This window comes from Convolutriloba macropyga, chromosome 4, assembly GCF_964194025.1.
Source record: "Convolutriloba macropyga chromosome 4, txConMacr16.3, whole genome shotgun sequence".
Lineage (NCBI taxonomy): Eukaryota > Metazoa > Xenacoelomorpha > Acoela > Convolutidae > Convolutriloba > Convolutriloba macropyga.
In genome coordinates, this window is record NC_134471.1 from 33,529,780 (window position 1) to 33,553,862 (window position 24,083).

Here is a 24,083-nt window from a genome sequence, read left to right on the forward strand (position 1 = left end):
AAGTAATTTTTTTCCTTGCCCAACACCCTCCAATTTTTTTTTTCAATTTTTCTATTCCATGAACTCTTGTCAAAAATTGTTACGGCACTTAAAGTGGTACTTACAAAGAGGCCTCAAAAATGGTACTATTTTTGGAAAATAACGAAGTCTACACATAGAAAATCGACGAAGAAATTCGAATTGCAGAATTTTTTTTACTTTCTTTTATTTATATTTGCCAGGAATCAGCGTAACTCTCGGAAATCAAGACAGCATACAGTGATAGAGTAGTAGTTATAGAGTTCAAAAAAAAGAATTGTTTTGGAGCTTAAAAACCGTTTCTTTTTCCGTTTTCAGCATCAAAAATTTTAGTTATCGTTTTTTTCTCTTCTTAACTATTTGAGTTTAGCCAGGGCAGATACTAGGTGGGTTTAATAGCCCCGTCTATCTGTCCTCTCCGAGATATCTTTTGTTATTATGATATATAATAATGTTGATAATAATCTAATTAAATTGTTGATTTAAATTGATTTATTTTATCATAAAAAGGAGAAATTTATTCTTTCTTTCTTTTTTTCTTTCTTAAACTTCGTTTAAGAGCAATTAAAAAGTAATAATTGCTCCAGTATCAGTTCATTTTATTAAGGTTAGAAATGACTTATTTCAACATAACCTCAAACGATTGCTCTCAAACGACAGGCGAGCTTGGCTTTGTTAGTAGCCAACTGTCGTTGAGGAAGGGGGCGGGTGAAGTGAGGTGTAGTTGGGAGTGATAGGCTGGCGTTAAAATTGAGTCGGTTATAATGACAAAATGAAGAACGAGGGGGTTTAAATGACCAACTGCCACTCAAAAAACTGTCACTCATATTATGTTTTTATATCTCATCATTTTCGATGATTGGTGATTTCCAAACATCAATTTCAGACTAAACCTAAATCCACTAACGTCGGACGAATTGCTCTCGAAGATCCTACCTAGATAAGGGATCGAATCGGCGGTCTCTGCACACAAGCCTGAGCTCTTAACCACGAAGATACACCCACTTTAAAACTTTCCGTGTATAGATCCCATTTACTTCCGTCGCTTAAGTACTTGTGAATGAAAGCAATTTAGGTCACACACATTTCAAGAAGTCAAGCGTCAGTAAGACACTCGAAAAAGCTTATCAAGAACTAACGCATCGGAGTGTTAAAAAAGACGACATTTACTCAAACCCAGTTACAGAAGATATGACAAAGTCATATCGAGCTTCAGTGAGAGAGCAAGTGAAAAGGCAGGTCAAAACAAAAACTGCGACAACCGCAAAATAGTTAAGATCATTATATTTTACGGCCATTAAAAAACTCGCGTGTTGAGGCTCACACTAGGCAAAATAAAGACAAATAGGCAACTTAGCCACTGAAAGCAGCAGTCTGCAGAACAAGGTTTGCGGTGGCTATCAATTGTGCATGGCTATCAGGGCTCAACTGCAAAAGTAAAGATACAGTTCTAAGACCGGAGATCCCCTCGTCAAGATGTTACTTAAATGTTGCCAAATTCCAATATTATACAAATCACAAATTAGACCCCATCTCCCATAAACAAACATTAAAAAGCATTTATTCGCTGATTTCACAGAAGCGGACAAAACTATAATTTGAGAGCTATGTCTTCCCCCTTGCTACAAAAATTCATATGATGAAACGTTCCTAATTGCTACACGCAGTATAATCTTCTTTCATTTTTCAAACTAAACATGCCCTCTAAGGTACGGCTGATTAGATGGATTTTTTACTAACTTCACTGCTCTCGTATTCACCCTCCTGTTCCTCTGATGACGTTGAAACAGACTTCGCTCTGTGGTGCGCCGACGGTGGTCTGTTATACCCTCTCATTTGCACATTGCCATTCACATTCCCAGTAGCACCTTGTTGGCTCTTAGCAACCAATGCATTGGCACTTGCTGCAGATGTTCGCGATACTTCAGACCTAGTTGGAGGCGGAGGTCTAGACGATGAAACGTTTTGATCACCGGAACCAGACATCCTTTCGGTAGCATTCATGTCAAACTTAACCCCACTCGCTCCAACACGTGTGCTGCTGGATTGCTCGGTTATCATTTTCCGGTTGTAGTTTTCATTTTCAACCTTCAAAAGCACAATTTATGGTAAAAATAAATACAATAGAATCTGAGAAGCGTACTTCTGTAGAGAATCGAACTTATGCCATTTCGAAAAAACCGAAAATTACTATCTGCAACTTTGATGCCTGATTAGTCAAACTGATTTTTCTTCAAACATCATTTTAATGCTAACCATATGCTAATGCTAACTAATTTAACTTGACCTCGAGTTCAGTGCAACGTTTCATGACACTAGAGTAATTACCTCGACGGAGATCTGGTCGGGCGAGAGAGGATTGACATCAACTGACACTGTGGTTCTGCCACTTGCTCCCCCAGTTCCACTAGCACCACCGATGAAAGGCCTCATTGAAAGCTGCTGTTGTTGCCTTCAAAAAACTTACATTATGAGTTCTGTTTACTTACATCAGCTTCGCAATCTATTTTTACAAAACATTTCATCAAGCGTTCTTGAAAATCTTGATAATTCATCCGAACAACTAGGTTCTAGACCTTTTCAGAAAATCACCGGCATTGTTTCCCAAGAGCTCGGTTGCCAAGGAAACTTCAGTAAACAATTATCAAACCCCAGATGAGGTTCCCTGGCCTCTAGGGCTGGAACAACTCAAATAATGACCATGTAAAAAAAAAATTGAAAAATGCAAGTTTAACCAAAAAACTGCAAAAATCGTGACTTTGAAACATATAAAACCATTTGGTTACCACTAAAAACTATGCAGTAACCTACTAGCAAACCCTAGAGGAGGTTCCTTGGCACCTGGGGTTGAACAACTCAAAAAATGACAAAACTTGAAAAAATGGACAAATTAGTTTAAACTTGCGCGTTCCGTTGGAGCACCAGAACATATAGAGCTTAAAAAATGGTCACAAAAAGTAATTATGTCCTGCAATAGACCTTTATCAACTTTGACAAACATCAATTTCAGACTGGTCCAAAAAAAATCGAAAAAATGACCAAAAGCGAAAAAGCAAAATTTTGGGCTCAATAACTCCCAAAATTCACCTTTAACCCTAAATTACGGCCTTCCCAGTAGCTTCACCACATAAAGCACTTGAGAGACTACTGAACACGGCTGAGGGCAACTAAAGAAATTTGATGACCGCTGAGCTTTAATTCTTTATCCCGTTTTGATAAACAGAAAAAAAACATAACAGGACAAGCCCTGAAATGCAACTAGTGAAACCTAGAACTAGTGCATCTCATCAGCAGATCAATTGAACAAAGCCAGCCTAAAAAAGCTCAAAAGTTGAGACACTAAGTCAAACAACCTCAGCAAAAATATAATCATTGCTAAGACCGTAAAGCTTATACACCGAAAAAGAAAATTGATGCAATTTAATATACCCATTTACGTACGCAGAAGCCATGAAAGAGGATTATTGACCCATAACGACCAAAAAATCAAGATATATGACAAATACTTAAAAACTGAAAAATCAAACTTTAAAACAACATTTCTTAATTTTGTATTAAAACGTTCCGAACTACTTTTTGTCTCTGAGATTTGTTCAGTAACCTAACTGTAAGATCTAAAAATGATAGTTTTACTGGCTCAAAAAGACTGATGAATTAGAAAATGGAAGGTAAATGAAAAAACTGCTAAAAATTATATTAAAATGTTGAAAACTATTCCATTGCCACTAGAAACCATGCAGTAACATATTGTCAAAACCCTGAGGAAGTTCATTGTCCACGGGGGACAACATAATGACAATTAATGTCAAAAAATTTGAAAAATTGCAAGTTTTAATAACAAAATGCTAAAAATTTGTGATGTTAAAACATTGAAAACAATTCCACCATCACTAAAAACTATGCAGTAACCTATTATCAAACTCTAGAGGAGGTTTCTTAGCACCTATTGCTGAAAACCTCGAAAAATGTCACAAAATTAAAAAACTTAAAAAAAGTTTTAAAAATTAGTATAAATTTGCGTGTTTATGTAAATAGTAACAAAATATATAGGTCACAGAATGGTCATAAAAAGCAATTATGTCTTGCAAAACACCTTTATCAACCTTGACAAACCTCTATTTTAAACTGCTCCAACAAAAAATCCAAAAAACACGAAAAAGCGAGAAAGCATTTTGGGCTCAGAAACTCCTAAAAATGACCTTTTAACTTTGAATTATGGCCTTCTCAGTAGTAGCTTCTTCGCCCAAAGCACTTGAGAGACTACTAAACGCGGCCTCTGATGGAACTAATGCCCGCTGAGCTTTACCTGTTTATCCGGTTTTGAAAGAAAATCGTTGAAAAATTTGTGCAAATATGTTTTAAAAAATATAAAAGACAGAGCCCCAGTGCAATCCAAATCTTGGATTCTAAACATGCGGATCGCTATATTGGCGGCTGGGAAACTGAGGCGGCTACTAAAAACATTTGTATGCTTTTCGTTGACAGAAAACATTTCGAGAAAATTTTGTATTCCATTAGTTCTTGAGAACTGGTACGATGGGTACCGCGTATTTCCGGAGTATATCAATCGAGAAAATATTTTTTCCGGTGGCCTTGAAGAGCAACAACTTTTCAAACACAAATTGAGCAAAATGAGCAAAGATGTCACAAAATATGAGCAAAATAAATAGGAGCAGGATAATAGTCGACTGGAAGTGCTTACTCGGCTAGTCAAAGCCAAAATAATCAAACTGACTCCTCTGTTTCGGGTAGGCAAAAAATTTGGAGCGTCAGATGAGCATTTAAAACCAGAAGGCTATGATTCAAATTAGACAGTTTGAAATATTTCCCTGCTTATGATAATTGAGAGGATCAATAAAACGCATGTTTTATTTTTACAGAGCTTAGGAGCAAGGTTTGCTGTTGTTACACTCACCTCAGCTGGGGGATGAAGATGATGACAAAGCAAAGCTGGACACAGGAGGTGATAAAGTTTATGACAAAGAAGAGCTGGGCACAGGTGTTTGTGGGATGTGTCACCTCCGAGCGGTACACGGGGGAATGCACGGGCCTACCCAGTGCGACAAAGAACACACAGGACAACAGGACCGGACACACGAAACTCAGAAACGTGAATGCAGCGATACCCCCATTGCTGCGGCATCTGCGGCTGCAAGGCAACCAGCAATAGTATAAAATGTACCTGGTGTGAAAGGTAGATCCACCAGAAATGCACCTGCCTGCCGAAAACACACAAATAGCCAAAGCCAAAAGATAAGCTTTTGAATGCAAGAACTGCAACAAGGCCCCCTATCTCACCCTGGCAGGGAGTCACTGAGGCAGCGCCGAGGGGAGAAACAATCTGCGTCCACCCCTTGCAGGAGCCTCCAGCAACAGACGGGTATTATCGAAGGGAAGAAAAAGCTCCCGGGCTCCCGGCCTGGAGACATTTTCGGTAGCGACGAGGTGATCAATTACCTGCGTCTACCACCCGCAGGAGCGAGAAATGACAGAAGAGCTACCTCAAGGGGACGAACAAACTCTACCTGTCTCCACCCTGGACAGGAGCCGCTCGAGGTTTCGCCACCTGAGAGAGTAATAGACAGCAGAACCCCGCCTGTCAGCCTCAGCGAGCTGAAGAGACAACAAAAGGAATATCAACACGTAGAGAAATGATCCGCCTACCATAGGACGTTTTGAAACAGGCTTGAAGGGAGAGAAGGAAGGCAGGGCGCAGAGAGAAAAGAAGGCCGCAAAAGCCAATCAATCCCAATCCCGCTTCACCAAAAGTAGACATAAGAATCACAACGTGGAACTTTCAACGGTTCTCTATGCACGAAAAAAAAAAAAAACAGCGAGGCTCAAACCTGCCGTTGTGTAAGTTCACCGTTAAGGTGAGAAGTAGTACCGATTTCAGAAATAAGAGCCATATCGACAGGAGTGGTATGGCTAGGCAAGGAATCAAACCAGACAGCGATTATCCACTCTCAGAAGTGTGTCTTGCTAACTGGCGGAGCTCTGGCGGCGTGGATAGGACAATGAAAAAGTTCCAATCAGAGATCAGTTGCCATTGAAACACGGCATGAGATTAATGTCAACGTATCAACCGCTCTGGAGTCACGGACAGGGAATAGACTCTTAACGTTACGCTTTCAACGACGATGACAACGACTTTTCGTTGACTGAAAACATTTCGAGAACATTTTGTATGCCACTAGTTCTTGAGAACTGTATAATGCGTACCGCGCATTTCGGAAGTAAATCAATCGAGAAATTTTATTTCGGTGGCACCAATTGATCAGAATGAGCAAAGAAATCACAAACATAGCCGGCAGTTTGCCCGAAAATAGCCGCCGTTGACGGGCTAGACGCACATCGGGATTGAAACAGAGCAAAGGAGAGATAGAAATTGACAAAAAAATTTCCAAAGTTTCAAAAACTGTTCTAATTGTGTGCAGCTTCAGTAAGATTCTGAACATAGACTTACTTCAGCTTCAGAACTGAATGGTATTAAGCTTAATACAAATATCAGCTAGCAATCCCTCTATTGAACTTTGACAACTTAATTCAAAACACTTATTGACCGGGCTTTATCGGCTGATGCTGTTTCTTTTGATTTAGCTCTTTTGACATTGACCATATTCACAAAATGACGGAATTCAATGCTTGAAAGAACTTAAAACCCATTCAGTTGAAACAGTTATTGAAGTAAGTCAGAAGTCAAGGGTGAAAATTGTGACTTATGTAAAACGAAAAACGTGAACAAAAGGTATAGCGAATTAAAAAACATAGCAGGACAAGTCCTGACGTACAATTCAAAAAATTTTCATTGACGAAACAAAAAGCTAGACCTAGTGAAACTTAGAACTAGTGTATCTGATCAGCAGATCAATTGAACAACGCCAGCCTAAAAAAACTCAAAAGTTGAGACACTAAGTCAAACAACCTCAACAAAAAATAATCATTGCTCAGACCGTAAAGCTTATCCACAAAAAAAACAAAATTGGTGCAATTTAATATACCCATTAACGTACAAACAAGCCATGAAAGAGGATTATTGACCCATAACGACCAAAAAATCAAGAAATATGATAAATACTTAAAAAAGGAAAAATCAAAAGGTAAAGCGAATTAAAAAACATAGCAGGACAAGTCCTGACAGACAATTCAAAAAATTTTCATTGACTAAACAAAAAGCTAGACCTAGAACGGACTTTGAGTGAATTGGAAAAACCATTTCGAAATAAATCAAATCAAAAAAACAAAAAAATTAATGTCAAAATGCCGCTAGGGAGAACAAAAAACCACTAGCGAGAAAAGCAAATTTGATTCTAGCAAAAAACTGGACCTAGAATTAACTATGAATTGATTGGGAAAACCATTCAGAAAAAGATCCCAAAAAATTGAAAAAAACAGTAAAAATTAGAGTGAAATTGCCGCATGTGAACAGAAAACCACTAGCGAGAAAGCAAATTTTTGTTCAAACGCCGATTTCTCACTCTAATTTAAAAGTAGAGCCAAAAAAATTCACGCCGCAAAACCACTCGATTTTTCACTCAATTTCCTGTCTCGGCGTGACCAAAATCACTACTCCAATTTGACTTCAAAAATCATGAAAATGTGTGAACAGATCTTAAAAAAACATAGCCAGAACTCCGGAAACGACTCGAAGTGGAAATCAACTCGAATGCTATCCAACTACTAATCAGGAAAAAAACGTGCCTCCACTAATTTAGGATTGTCTTGAAACAAAACCATAATATAAAGTAAAAAAAATCAAATCTATTAAAATATTATCAAAAATCTGATCAAATTTCGTCATAACTTCAGATCACTAAATAACTATCTCTGCCAAAATAACTTCATCAACACAACTAGCACCTACCAAAACAACTTAAGAGAAATTTTAAAACTACTTGAAGCCAAATCATGAAAAAATTAGCTCTAACAAAACAACCTTGACTAAAAAACAGGAGAAAGTTAATAAATTTTTTAATATTTCAAAAGCACATAAATTCAAAAATTCTTTTCAACAGATAGGATATCCAAATGCTCGCAAAACAATAGGCAAGCAATAATGGGCTAAGAAACTTGTCTAAAGACCAGAAAAAAAAACGAAAAACTGCAAAAAACTACAAAAAAAGTTCCAATTTTCGCCATTTTTCGTCATATTTCTTAACAAAAAAGAGCTTTATTTCCACAGAACTGTAGCCACTTGTAAACTTAAAAATGCTCAAGTCATAGGCGTCTTTTCAGTGCCCATTTGCGACAGTAAAACAAAATAAAAGTCAAAAATTCGCAAAAATTAGCCCAAAAATCGGCAAAATACATGAAAAACCGCCGAATTAGCATAAAATTCATATAAATTTCCAGAAACCTTCAAACCACTACCAAAACCAGCCTAAAATTAAAAACAAAACCATAACCAAGCCTCTTAACCAAAAAAAAATTGAAAAAAACTGCTTCAAGAAGCCGCACGTGAACAAAAAATTTCGCTCGCTTAGAGAATTTTTTTTCACCTCAATTTCTCGCTCTCTAGAAAACAGCGAAATGAACAAACATACCCGGCAGATTGCCTGAAAAATAGCCGCCGTTGATTCCAATAAGCATGATTGGGATTGAAAGAATAGAGCATATTGAAAAAAAAAAGATTTTTTTACCAAGACATTTTTTTAAGTCCGATTTATTTTGATGGCATTCCGCAGTTGAACATACTTCTGTGTTTTTTAGAGAGAGGCCACAGGGGCTACTATCAAAACCAATAAACATAAGAGATGGTAACTAGGACTTAAAGGAACGACGTTCAAATATCGGGCATCTAAAATTGGGCTTTATGGGTTTATCCCATTTCTATTTCTGACTTCAATTTTTTATACTGACTCTGTTCATTTTGAATTGCTTTGCTGAGCAACTGATGATCAAATTCACTTCTAGCAGAATGAGAGAAGAGAGAAACTAGCCTAGAGAAGTCAAAAAGATTTCACGTAAAATGTCGAAAAGGCGGCAAAATGGTAAAGCAAAAAATTCGACGAAGTAAAAAAAAATAGGAGCGCTATAATAGCCGGCTAAGAAGATGAGGGCGGCTAATAAAAAACCACTCTCGTTTCGCTCCACTCTTCAGCAACAAAATCACTCCAAATTTTTTTACGTGTTTCATTTCCTGCTTCAAAATTCACTCCAATAAAATTGATTAAAAAAAGGACTTCTCCAATACTCCTCTTCGAATCGTTAAAAAAAGACAGCGCCCCAATGCAATTCAAAAACTTTGAATTGTAAACATAGCCGGCAGATTGCCGGAATAGCTGCGAAAGAATAGACCTGCGTGCCATATAATAGAGATAGAAACAGATACAGATCTAAATTGAAAAAAAATCGAGGCCGTTTAAAAAATTGGGCTAAAAAACATTCAGCGATAAATCAATAAAGGTTGTTAAAATTCATTCCACAGAAGCCGCTCGTTAGGAACCGTTATTACACATATGAGTTCCTTTGACCTTAAACAAACTCAAATTAAACTTAAGTTTTAAAGTGCAAAAGTCATTTTATTGAGTGAGGTAAGTCACGTATGATCATAATCTAATCACGCAAATAACCTAAAAACTTTCGCTAAAGCGAGTGAGAAATGACGTCACGCGCGCAAATGCCGTTAGTGAGAGTAAGAAGTCATTCAGAAAATTTGACTTTTTCAGCTTTGCTGTGTGAACAAATGTAAAACGAAAGAAGAGCGTCAGACGACGAAACAAAAAAACATAGCAGGACAAGTCCTGACGTACAATTCAAAGAATTTTCATTGACTAAACAGAAAACTAGACCTAGAACGGACTATGAATGGATTGGAAAAACCATTTAGAAAAAAATCCGATCTAAAAAATCGAAAAAACAGTAAAAATCAAAGTGAAATTGCCGCATGTGAACAAAAAACCACTAGCGAGAAAGCGAATTTTTGTTCAAACACCGTTTTCTCACTCTACTTTAAAGTTGGAGCGAAAAAATCTCACGCCGCAAAACCACTCGCTTTTTCGCTCCACTTCCTGTTTCGGCGTGACCAAAATCACTACTCCAATTTGACTTCAAAAATCATGAAAATGTGTGAACAGATCTTAAAAAAAAAAAAAAAGACAGCGCCCCAATACAATTCAAATTCTTTGAATTGTAAAAAACCAAGAGCACCGCAATATAGCTACGCTCAGCTTACAGCTTCGCAGCTATAAAAAGGAGATCGCCTAAATAATAGCCGTTTGAGAGGCTGACGGCGGCTATTAAAAATGAGCAAAAGAAATAGGAGCGGGATAATAGTCGACTGGATTAGCTTACTCGGCTAGTCAAAGCAAAAATAATCAAACTGACTCTCTATTTCGAGTAAGCAAAAAATTTAGAGCGTCAGACGAGAATTTGTGACCAGAAGGCGATGATTCGAATTAGACAGTTTGAAATAATTATGATAATTGAGATGATCAACAAAATCGTCTCTGCATAGTTTATTTTTAAAGAACTTAGGAGCAGTGTTTGCTTTTTTTACACTCACCTAAGCTGCGTCTCAATTGTCTGTTGAGGGGGTGATGAAGATGATGACAAAGCAGAGCTGGACACAGGAGGTCTCTGGAAATGTGCAGGGGTACTGTTAGGAGTCGGGTTAGGCGTAGTTGCCCCCGGTGATGACGAGGCCAAACTGATATGCGTTTCCTGTTGTCAATATAAGCCGGTGACAAAAAAACGATAGAAATACTAGTAATGTACAATAAATTTTAAAATGTGTGGTTCTAAAACATTGCACGAAACCCGAAGGTCAAGTACAGTGAATTGAGAGGTTCATAGCATTAGAATGTCAGTTTGAACAGCTTATAATAATCACATAATTCGCTGCGCAAGTGTCATCGTATTTATAATTGATGCACAAGACAGAACTCTAACTAAACTAGATAAGATTGTCAACTAAGTTCGTATTAAATTGCTCACGAAATTTTCAGACATTTCAATTATACCGTACATAAATTTCATCAAATTTTGTAATAAACCAGGCAAATAATATGCTTAACTTTTTATCCTGACATACATTTGACTGCATCTCAATTTATTTGCTGCATGAAATGTTGGCTGTATACTTCTTGTAGCATATACTCTAAGGACTGAAATCATTACAGCATCAAATAAGTCTAGACTAGAAACTTTATGTCTTGTCTGTGTGTACGTGTGTGAATTCAGCCAAGCCCCTCACACCCCCCCCAAAAAAAACCCTTCTCTTCCGTACCTGTCGCCGTCGGCCACTGTCAGCCCTGTGTCCCATAATTCGACCCTCTTCCCGTCTGAGAGCTAGCTCACGTGGATGGGGAGTGTGGTGCCTCTTCAGCTCAGTCTGCAAAAAATACAACCATACCAAGCATATATAGACAGTACCAAGATTTAGGCTACATTCCTACTCTAGATTTGCATTGTATCGTGGCCATGAAAATTAAGGCTTATGATGGTAGCAGTCAAAATGTGACGTCAGACAGACACTAACTTTGCAATTATTATTGCAATCACATGTAAACAAAGGAAACATATTGAGTGATATCAGATCTTTTAAGCCCAATAACAAATTGGGTTCACAATTTCCACACAAATGTGTATGATGACTCAAATTGTAGCGGCAGTCGATATTGATAGCAAATAATCATGACTAACAAATGCGTGTTGCCCTCACATGCAAATATGGAGTCTTCTAGAGTAACCAATTATATTTCTCAACTCAATTCGATGACGTATATTTCTCTGAACGAATAGCTTGTAGAATATCTTGCTATTACTTGCTACGTAAATCATCTTCCAGGATGGAAAACTTTTCGAAGAGATTTTTCCTCTATTAAAAACCCAGATGTTAAAATTAATTAACAGTAAAACAACTGTAAAATTATTTATAAAAAGCTTGTAAAAATCACAGATTACCAACTGCTTAATCCAGGGTGTGCAAAGAGGAAGCATGACTCAAAAATTCAAATCAGTGTTCAAAACCTCATGGACATAAAACTTTTTCACAGATGGCCGTCAAAAATTCAATAGATTTGCAAGCTCTGTAAAAATGTGAAATTCCCAAAAGAAGTGCAGAGAAAAAAAACTACTTTTCAGAGAATAAAAAAACCAGTAGATGTAACGTACGAAACAGCAGATTTGTAAACTAGCCAACTCTTTTCTGATCCTTAATCGATCGTGCTACCAATATAAACATCAAATAGCAGATTATATGAGAATTTTGGTTTCAGTTGTCGCAAGCAAAACATTTAATCTATAACACTGGATAATTAAATTATGCAAAACAGTGTCAAAAATTTTAGCAGGAATCAGCAGGAAAATTCAAAATTAACGTTCTTCAAAATGCACTTTTTTGCCAACGATTTCCACAGCCATATCCTCACAAATATAGGTTTAAAACGAAACTACATGATTGTTTAACTTTTTACAAATACGCATGCTACTTAACCGTGAAGAAACAATCAATAAAACAAAACAAACCGTGTATTGATACAACTGACTATGATCTAACATTTGCTCCGAAATTTTTCCTCGATATTCTTTCAAACGCAGGTTAGAAACTAAATTCCGAAGCACAGCAAAATCGGAATTTTGAGCTTTTAAAATTTATAAACATAGCTGGCAGATTGCCAGAAAATAGCCGCAATAGCTTCGTAGATCTGCAGTATCAAAGAACACAATAAAAAAGAGAGACCAAAAAAGACGTCTTTTCATTGAAGGCTGATATGTTATATTTTGATTTGAAATATGTACAAGTTTTTGCTGCCTCTATTAGCTGCGCTCAAATAACCTTCATTTAGAGTGACACACACCCATTTGACCTTATCTCTTTGAATTAAAGTAAATAAAAGTCAATTTCAAAGTGAGGAAGTCATTTTTGAGAGTGAGGTAAGTCAATTGTGACCAAAAATTTAATCACGCGCATGAACAAAAAAACTCGCTCCACTAAGAGCGAAAAATGACGTCACACATGCAATTCTGTTGAAATTGCATGAACGAATGAACAAAAAGTGGCTGTGACGTCATATGGTCGTAACAAAACTCATGACGACGAAATAAAAAAAACATAGCAGGACAAGTCCTGACGTACAATTCAAAGAATTTTCATTGACTAAACAGAAAAACTAGACCTAGAATGGACTATGAATAAATTGAGAAAACCATTTTTAAAAAAATCAGATCAAAAAATAAGAAAAAAAAACAAAAAATCAATGTCAAAATGCCGCATGTGAACAAAAAAAACACTAGCGAGAAATGAAAATTTAATTCAAACAAAAAACTAGTCATAGAATGAGCTGTGAATGGATTGGGAAAACCATTTAGAAAAAAATCCGATTCAAAAAATCGAAAAAACAGTAAAAATCAGTGTGAAATTGCCGCATGTGAACAAAAAACCTCTACCGAGAAACCGAATTTTTGTTCAAACACCGTTTTCTCACTCTACTTTAAAATTAGAGCGAAAAAAATTCACGCCGCAAAACCACTCGCTTTTTCGCTCCATTTCCTGTTTCGGCGTGACCAAAATCACTACTTCAATTTGACTTCAAAAATCATGAAAATGTGTGAACAGATCTTAAAAAAAAAGACAGCGCCCCAATACAATTCAAATTCTTTGAATTATAAAAAACCAAGAGAAGGCCAATAATAGCCCCAGCTATCGCTGTGCGGCTATTAATAAGAAAAAATGCCATATGGTACCAAAAACAATATGGTACCAAAAATTTAAGTACAACATGAATTGTGCTCTTTAAGCATTTTTTGTAGAAATTTGTAGAATTAACTGTTTGCAATGCTCTTACTCTACAAAATAGTGGAATTTTATGAGCAAACACAACTCAACTTAAAATCGAGGAGATGCAGAGCTCAGCATGCATCAACATAAACCAAATAATTTTGAAAAATCTCTCGAACCACAGATGGCGCAATTCAATTCAGGGACAGTAGCCTAGATATTTTTTCTTTATGGGGGGAACACGATGCGACCAGGGAGGGATCCAAACTCCGACTTCCGGAGATCTCGACAGCACAATTCATCACTCGGCAATCAGTCCCTTGTGATTTCCTATCTTACAATCGCTTTTGTTTTAGCAACATACTGTACTTCGGAGTGAGAGCAATGAGATCACTCGAAAATGAAAGACAAGCCTGAAAAAGTTACTTGAGAAGTCAAAAAATATTCTAGAACAAAAGCGCGAACTTTACAATCTCCAGGAGAACGATGAGAGCAATATTGAAGAAATATGGCGTTTTGTCAAATTATAGAATAGGAAATTGACTCAAGCAACTCTGAAACTTGTACAAAAACAAATAAATATTCTACTAGATGTTTAAAAAGCTAAACCCCGAATAAAGCGGTACTACAAAAATTTATTAAACACAACATGTTGTTTATTTGATGTTTTCGACCCTTAAAATCTCCTGGTGTACGGAGTTTTTGGAACCAAAGTGCAATTGGCGCAGAAAAAAAACTCGAAATCTGCAAAAAAAAAGTCAGCAAGGGAGCCGCATCCTAACAACATTTCAAAAATCTGCTCTATTGAAGATATCTGCAGAAAGCATTGCGTTTAGTAGAAATGAAAATTTAATTCAAACAAAAAACTAGTCATAGAATGAGCTGTGAATGGATTGGGAAAACCATTTAGAAAAAAATCCGATTCAAAAAATCGAAAAAACAATAAAAATCAGTGTGAAATTGCCGCATGTGAACAAAAAACCACTACCGAGAAACCGAATTTTTGTTCAAACACCGTTTTCTCACTCTAATTTAAAATTAGAGCGAAAAAAATTCACGCCGCAAAACCACTCGCTTTTTCGCTCCATTTCCTGTTTCGGCGTGACCAAAATCACTACTTCAATTTGACTTCAAAAATCATGAAAATGTGTGAACAGATCTTAAAAAAAAGACAGCGCCCCAATACAATTCAAATTCTTTGAATTGTAAAAAACCAAGAGAAGGCCAATAATAGCCCCAGCTATCGCTGAGCGGCTATTAATAAAAAAATGCCATATGGTACCAAAAACAATATGGTACCAAAAATCTAAGTACAACATGAATTGTGCTCTTTAAGCATTTTTTGTAGAAATTTGTAGAATTAACTGCTTGCAATGTTCTTACTCCACAAAATAGTGGAATTTTATGAGCAAACACAACTCAACTTAAAATCGAGGAGATGCAGAGCTCAGCATGCATCAACATAAACCAAATAATTTTGAAAAATCTCTCGAACCACAGATGGCGCAATTCAATTCAGGGACAGTAGCCTAGATATTTTTTCTTTATGGGGGGAACACGATGCGACCAGGGAGGGATCCAAACTCCGACTTCCGGAGATCTCGACAGCACCATTCATCACTCGGCAATCAGTACCTTGTGATTTCCTATCTTACAATCGCTTTTGCTTTAGCAACATACTGTACTTCGGAGTGAGAGCAATGAGATCACTCGAAAATGAAAGACAAGCCTGAAAAAGTTACTTGAGAAGTCAAAGAATATTCTAGAACAAAAGCGCGAACTTTACAATCTCCAGGAGAACGATGAGAGCAATATTGAAGAAATATGGCGTTTTGTCAAATTATAGAACAGGAAATTGACTCAAGCAACTCTGAAACTTGTACAAAAACAAATAAATATTCTACTAGATGTTTAAAAAGCTAAACCCCGAATAAAGCGGTACTACAAAAATTTATTAAACACAACATGTTGTTTATTTGATGTTTTCGACCCTTAAAATCTCCTGGTGTACGGAGTTTTTGGAACCAAAGTGCAATTGGCGCAGAAAAAAAACTCAAAATCTGCAAAAAAAAGTCAGCAAGGGAGCCGCATCCTAACAACATTTCAAAAATCTGCTCTATTGAAGATATCTGCAGAAAGCATTGCGTTTAGTAGAAATGAAAATTTAATTCAAACAAAAAACTAGTCATAGATGGAGCTGTGAATGGATTGGGAAAACCATTTAGAAAAAAATCCGATTCAAAAAATCGAAAAAACAATAAAAATCAGTGTGAAACTGCCGCATGTGAACAAAAAACCACTACCGAGAAACCGAATTTTTGTTCAAACACCGTTTTCTCACTCTACTTTAAAATTAGAGCGAAAAAAATTCACGCCGCAAAACCACTCGCTTTTTCGCTCCATTTCCTGTTTCGGCGTGACCAAAATCACTACTTCAATTTGACTTCAAAAATCATGAAAATGTGTGAACAGATCTTAAAAAAAAGACAGCGCCCCAATACAATTCAAATTCTTTGAATTGTAAAAAACCAAGAGAAGGCCAATAATAGCCCCAGCTATCGCTGAGCGGCTATTAATAAAAAAATGCCATATGGTACCAAAAACAATATGGTACCAAAAATCTAAGTACAACATGAATTGTGCTCTTTAAGCATTTTTTGTAGAAATTTGTAGAATTAACTGCTTGCAATGTTCTTACTCCACAAAATAGTGGAATTTTATGAGCAAACACAACTCAACTTAAAATCGAGGAGATGCAGAGCTCAGCATGCATCAACATAAACCAAATAATTTTGAAAAATCTCTCGAACCACAGATGGCGCAATTCAATTCAGGGACAGTAGCCTAGATATTTTTTCTTTATGGGGGGAACACGATGCGACCAGGGAGGGATCCAAACTCCGACTTCCGGAGATCTCGACAGCACCATTCATCACTCGGCAATCAGTCCCTTGTGATTTCCTATCTTACAATCGCTTTTGCTTTAGCAACATACTGTACTTCGGAGTGAGAACAATGAGATCACTCAAAAATGAAAGACAAGCCTGAAAAAGTTACTTGAGAAGTCAAAGAATCTTCTAGAACAAAAGCGCGAACTTTACAATTTCCAGGAGAACGATGAGAGCAATATTGAAGAAATATGGCGTTTTGTCAAATTATAGAATAGGAAATTGACTCAAGCAACTCTGAAACTTGTACAAAAACAAATAAATATTCTACTAGATGTTTAAAAGCTAAATCCCTAATAAAGCGGTGCTACACAACTTTATTAAACACAACATGTTGTTTATTTGGTGTTTTCGACCCTTAAAAATCTCCTGGTGTACGGAGTTTTTGGAACCAAAGTGCATTTGGCGCAGAAAAGGAACTCGAAATCTGCAAAAAAAAGTCAGCAAGGGAGCCGCATCCTAACAACATTTCAAAGATCTGCTCTATTGAAGATATCTGCAGAAAGCATTGCGTTTAGTAGAAGAAAAAAACTGATACATTACTGTTCTTTCTTTACAAAAACAAAATACTGAAAGCTATAATATAGTTTCCATTCTAATTAACCGCGCAATTAATCAATAAATCAATTGGTCTGCAACAAAACTAACCGTATACTGATCCAACTGATTATCATCCACCATTTCTACGTCTCCCGCCTCAAATGACACTTTAGATTCTCTTTTGCTACCTGAATCACCACCTGTAGCACCTGGTAATGCGAGCAACTCAATCTCATTGGCTGCTCTGGGTCGCATGATCACGGCCTCGGGTCTGCCTGCAGCTTCAGTCTCTCCTGTGTCATATTCGCCTAAATAAGTAAATTAGCTCGACGCATTAATTGCGTTGTACAATTACGTTGAAATGCAATAAATATTCGGATCTTTTCCGTTTGTGCCCCCCCCCCCAGTACGTTATGCGCCCCCCAGTTACCGAGCACGTGTCATTACATAGTAAATCATTATGTAAAAATATTGCACGTGCGTCTGGGGGGTGCAAATAATATGCGCCCACTAAGCTGGGGGGGGGCACAAACGGAAAAGATCAAAATATTCATTAGGATATTGTAGAGCTAATTAGATATTTTCTAAGCATCTATTTAGATGATATCACCTTTTGATGATTCACTCTCCAGCAGAACGCAATTTTGAGAAAGAGAACCTCACACATCGCTTATATTGCTTCTATCCATAGCAAATCACCATTCTGTCAATTAAATGCCTTAAAGAGGTCCAAGACCGAAAATAGTCGAATTAGGTGACAGAATTGGGGCTCAAAAAAGTGTTGGGTTTTGCCGTTTAGTTTTTAAAAGGATACTTAAGTTCTCATCTGAGGTTAGTAAAATAAAGTTATGAAATGCATTATTACGCTGGCTCGCTGGCTGGACAACAAGAAAATATTGCAATTCTATACTTTATACTTTAAGTTATCAAATATGTCTAGAAAAAGGATCTTCTAGAATAATTCTCCATGAGTGGACCTTTTTTCTCCACAGTACTTTTTGGCTATTCATCATGAGTTTCACTTCACTACAAAAACAAGCGTGTTTTAACTTGGACATATTAGAGTATTGGTGAAAAATAATTTGTGTTTCGGATCCTAAGCTACCTGCTGGTTAACTAAGCGAGTTTTAACTTGCACATATAAGAGTATTGGTGAAAAATAACTCGTGTTTCGGATCCTACGCTACCTGCTGGTTACCTAAGCGAGTTTTAACTTGTACATATAAGAATATAAGTATTAATCCTCATCTATAACCGAAGATAAATATTATTATCTATCTCTAATAAAAATAAATATTATCTATCTATCTATCTCTAATAAGAATAAATATTATTATCCATCTATAAAAAAATAAATATTATCGATCTATAACAAAGGATAAAGATTATCTATCTATAATAAAGGATAAAGATTATCTCCCATCTATAATAAGAAGATAAAGATTACTCTCTATCTATAATAGAAGATAAAGACTATTCCCATCTATAGTAGAAGATAAAGATTATTCTCCATCTATATTAAGAAGATAAAGATAATTCTCTATCTATAATAGAAGAAAAATCTTATTATCAATCTCTAATAGACGATAGATTATTCTCTGTCTATAATAGGAGATTAACATTATTCTCCATCTATAAGAGAAGATAATGATTATTCTCCATCTATAACAAGATAAAGATTATCTCTAATAGAAGATAAAAATTATTCTCTTTCTGTAATAAGCATAAATATTTTTATGTATCTCTAATAGAAGATAAAGATTATTCTCTATCTATAATAAGAGTAAATTTTATTTACTTTCTATGATAAGAATAACAATTATTATCTGTAATAATAAGATAAATATTATTCCCCATCTATAATAGAACATAAAAATTATTATCTATCTGTAATAGAAGAGAAAGACTATTCTCTATCTATAATAAGAGTGAATTTTATTCAAATAAGAAAAAAATTTAAAAAGAAATTAAAAAATACAAAAAAAACAAATTTATAGAAAATTTAAAGAAAATTTCAAAAATTTTAATATTAATTAAAAATTTTTTAAATTTAAAAAATAAAAATAGAAAAAATTTTAAATAATAATAATAATAATAATCTATCATCCATAATCTATAATATATGTAATCCCGTAATCCACACCTACCTAATTTTCCCTTGTAATCCACAAACTTTATGTCACTTTTACTAAATTTTAGACATGAGTTCCTTTCTATGTTTATTAAGAGAAGATCTAAGTAAAACTGTATTACATGAAGGACATAAAACCCTTTGAGAACAACAATCTTTACATAAACCACCAGTTTTGTAGAAGTGATCTTTATTCTTCTCAGTTTTACATAAACCTCAATTTCTAGTTGTTTTATTATTACTACTGTTTTTTTAACTCACCTATAATTTCTCTTTATAGAGAAATTTATAGAAATTTATAGAAAATTTATAGAAACAATATTATAGAAAATTTAAAGAAAATTTCAAAAATTTTAAAATAATATTAATTAAAAAAATTTTAAATTTAAAAAATAAAAATAGAAAAAATTTTAAATAATAATAATAATAATAATAATCTATCATCCATAATCTATAATCTATGTAATCCCGTAATCCACACCTACCTAATTTTTCCTTGTAATCCACAAACTTTATGTCACTTTTACTAAATTTTAGACATGAGTTCCTTTCTATGTTTATTAAGAGAAGATCTAAGTAAAACTGTATTACATGAAGCACATAAAAGCCTTTGAGAACAACAATCTTTACATAAACCACCAGTTTTATAGAAGTGATCTTTATTCTTCTCAGTTTTACATAAACCTCAATTTCTAGTTGTTTTATTATTACTACTGTTTTTTTAACTCACCTATAATTTCTCTTTTTAAAACATCTATGATTTCTCTTTTAATCTCCTCTCTTAAGTTTAATATAGAATTAGAATTAGGATTTAATTTAGAATTAGTGATAATATCCTTTGATCTAGAATTAGAATTAGTGATAAAATTATCCTTAGAACTAGCATTAGTGATAACATTATTCTTAGAATTATTAGAAGGGCCAAATTCTTCAACACAAATACCATTGATTGATTTATATCCACATACACATTTACCCATCTTATGTTTATGAAATGTCTGATAATGAAAAACTAGATTTGCAAAAGTACCACATATATATTATTGTCTGAACATTTAAATGTCCTCAATTATAATGGGTCAAAATTTCAAATAGATTTTTAGAGTGATCTTTAAACACTCATCTAAATATTCATAAGCCCGAGTATTAAAAGTAATATAGTTATGTCTTTTATCTAAAATTTGTTCATCCTAGCTAATTTATCTGATATATTATTAGCAAGATCTTCACTAAGATCTTCAATCTTATATAGATAGTTTAAATCATCTACACCTTTTTTATTTAAAACCTTTGTGATTTTATTTAAATATCTTTCATATGATATATCTGATTTAGTTTTGTCTTAATTTAAGTGTTCACTTTGGCAGTCTGTTTTGTCTTTGTTTTGGTGTGGATGTAGCCCTATTACCATAACCATTTTCATAACCATAACCATTGTCATAACCATGACCATAACCATTGTCAAAACCATAACCATTACTATAACCAGTCATTAACATTGTCATAGCCATAACTTGGACCGTTAACCAATGTATTTGTTCTATTTAACATAGTACTTGCACCTGCTGCTACAAGACCAGCAGTTCTCATTGTAGTATCAGGACTCATGTATTTATACATCATAATACCTGTACTGATAATTCCAATAAAAGTTGATGCAAACTTTAACCAAATAGCTTTAACTACTTTTGTTAAAACATCATTCTGTCTTTTAAAATTTTGATTCAAGAAGTTTATTAAAATAGAACTCATAATTACCTCGGTTAATAATATTTCTTCCTGTTGCATCTATCATTAGTGGTTTCATTTATGCAATAACTTTATCTTTCTCCTCATTTGATAGTTCTGCTTTTATACTAAAAGCTTTTATATCTAATAAACCAACTCTTGAATCATATATAGTTCTATCACTATCAATAATAATAAAGGTACCCTCTTTCTTATTATAATTAATTATACCATAATAAAGTTTAGGGTCTAATCCATCTGTACAATCATAATAGTTGCTATTTAACTCTTGAGTTATGTCATGGAAGTTATGTTTGCAATTATATGTTTCATTGAAATTGCTACATAGATCGGCCCCATTATATGTTGTTATGTTGTTAGTATCACAGTTCATTCTTGCTAAATTATTTATTTGAGCAGGTTTATGACACATTTCAATCATTTGAATATTATAATGTCTTCCATCTGTGAAATAATAATTTATATGGCTTTTAAACTTATCCCCCATATCATTAAGAACAATTAAACTATTTTTGAAATTTGACATATTTTGTTTTGTGATCATATTTTTATCACACATGTTAAAATCAGTATAAACTCTTAGTTTTTGGATCTATCCAATCCCTTACATCTTTACATACTATAATTATGGACATTTGGTCTTTGGCCTGATCTTTGTCTTTAGCATCATCTTTGACTTGGCCTTTGACATCATTTCCATCTCCCTGTAACCGAGAATTGATTATATCCACGATATGACCAGCAAATTGTTCAAGGGCTACATCAAAGGGCACATCCTTGGGTTAGTTTGTTTTAACTATAGTTCCAGTTTAACTATAGTTCCAGTCTTAGTTCCGCTTTTAACTATAGTTTTACTTTCAGTTTTAGTTTCGTTTTCTCTAAATACAAAAAGACTTAATCCCTCAGTTGAAAATTGATCTCTATATAGTTTTAAATATTGTCTAACGAAATAAGTCTTTCAAGTTCCAGTGCCACCATAAACTATAGTATGTAATGGTGACTTTCTGAAATTCAAATCTTACCATATATCTATCAATAAATCCACCAAAGTTCTTTTCTAGTTTTGCATATTTACTTGGTATAGAATCATATATCATAAAAGAAACTATTAATATGGAAATATTATAACTGCACTACCCTGCACTAAGTTAATGACAATGTCAATGACCATGACAATGTCAATGTCAATGTCAAAAACAATGTTAAAGACAAATATAAAGATAATGACAATGATAATGTCAATGACAATATTAAAGATGAAGATAATGACAATATCAAGGATAATGAGACTTCGTCCATGTTTCACCATAACAATATCAATATCAATATGAAAGATGAAGATAACTATAAAGATAAATATAAAGATAAATTTATATATCTATTTGAAAAACATCAAAGGGGTAAACCCAACAGCAAAGAAAATCCACGAGGTGGTTACACCAATCCACGTAGTGGCAACTTCGTTGATCCTAGTAACAAAACTTCTATTAATGTTAATGGAAGTCTACAATCATGGTTAAGTGATGAAGATATTATTGTTAATGCTTCATTCCATGAGAACTTTAGATCTATAATATCAGGTCCTAGTGAATGTGGCAAAACATTCTTATTAAGAGAAATATAAGTAAAATATAATTTGATAAACTATACATCATTGGTCCTATTGGTGATCAATATGATAGTGAAGAGAGTTATAAAGGTAAAGCAATTATTGAGTTTAAAGATGTAAAAGATTTAACCTCTCCTAATAAACTACCAAAAGACATAAAGAAACTTATGATATTTGATGATGTTAAAGCAAAAGAACCAGTTATTAATGAATCCTTTTGTAGAGGGAGACATAGTAATTGTAAAATGATATATCTAAATCAAAATCTGTTCTCTTTGGGTAGACAGAATGTTAGAGAGAATAGTAATCTATTTATTCTATTTGAACAAAGAGGTAAAGCCCTCACATCTATATATCATGAGTTCTTTAATGGAGCTGAAGATGATTACAAAGATTTTACTAAAATATGTAAAGAATTATGGAGAGAGCCTTATTACTATCTTATTATTGATATATCTAAAAATATTAATGGTAAATTAAAAATTAATTCGGATTGGAGAGATTTATAGTTCAATATTATATCTATGAGTATGATTAAGTCTATGACTAAGTCTATGACTATAAGTATTGACTATGACTAAGTTTATGTCTATGAGTATGACTATGTTTATATCTATATCTATATCTATAACTACAATTATATCTATATCCATGATTAAAACTATTACTATAGACAGAGATTAAATCAGATGTAAAGTAAAACTCAACACATCCCCATTGAAAACAATTGGTCTTCCATGTTCATCTTTAATATGAAATTCAATATATTCTATTCTTATTACCTTTTACATTTTGATATAAGATATTAGTTGGTATAATATTTATCAAGTAGCCTGGTGGTTCTGTTAGAGTAAAAGTATATAGTATGTCTGTGTTATTTTCATTATCTTTAACACTAGATATCACATTACAGTGAACGTTAATAGTACAGAAACCAGTAATATCAATACTCTTTTGAGATGTATATTTACCTTGTTCATATACTATTTTTCTAAATCCCAGTAATGTGGCTATCGATTTTTCTATATCAAAGTTAAGTGAACTCTGTTTTATTTCCATTAAACATTTCATTGTATTCTTGTCAGGTTCTATAAAAACATTGCCATTAGTTTCTTCAATAAATTCTGCTAATTCAGTTAATTCATCTGCACCTGGTATAACAGTTAAACTATTATCTTCATATAAAAATTGATTATTACTTCTATTCACATTAAACACCGAGTTATAAACCGATAATCTAATTAAACCTAATTTTGTTGTATTAAGTATAGGTTCATTAAAATTAAACTTCTCTGTTGATTTTATCAATCTAAAGTTAAGTGCGTGTTCTTCTTTAGTTTTAGTTAGAGCTTCATGTATCTTTTGTAG

General features: G+C 34.3%; 1 protein-coding gene across 2 annotated transcripts in view; it reads right to left on the bottom strand.

Annotated features, from left to right (window-relative positions):
• LOC142337630 (uncharacterized) overlaps positions 1 to 24,083 on the bottom strand; it is a 448,376-nt gene that overhangs the window by 68,783 nt on the left and 355,510 nt on the right. Inside the window, exons 11-16 of one of the 2 annotated variants that reach the window (XM_075387005.1) lie at positions 17,335 to 17,534; positions 11,681 to 11,698; positions 11,246 to 11,350; positions 10,523 to 10,680; positions 2,347 to 2,470; positions 1,759 to 2,106 (exon numbers count right to left, since the gene is read on the bottom strand). In XM_075387005.1, the coding sequence (XP_075243120.1) occupies positions 1,759 to 2,106; positions 2,347 to 2,470; positions 10,523 to 10,680; positions 11,246 to 11,350; positions 11,681 to 11,698; positions 17,335 to 17,534 (953 nt within the window). The remainder of the gene's footprint in view (positions 1 to 1,758; positions 2,107 to 2,346; positions 2,471 to 10,522; positions 10,681 to 11,245; positions 11,351 to 11,680; positions 11,699 to 17,334; positions 17,535 to 24,083) is intronic. The other variant, XM_075387006.1, reaches the window with a different exon arrangement.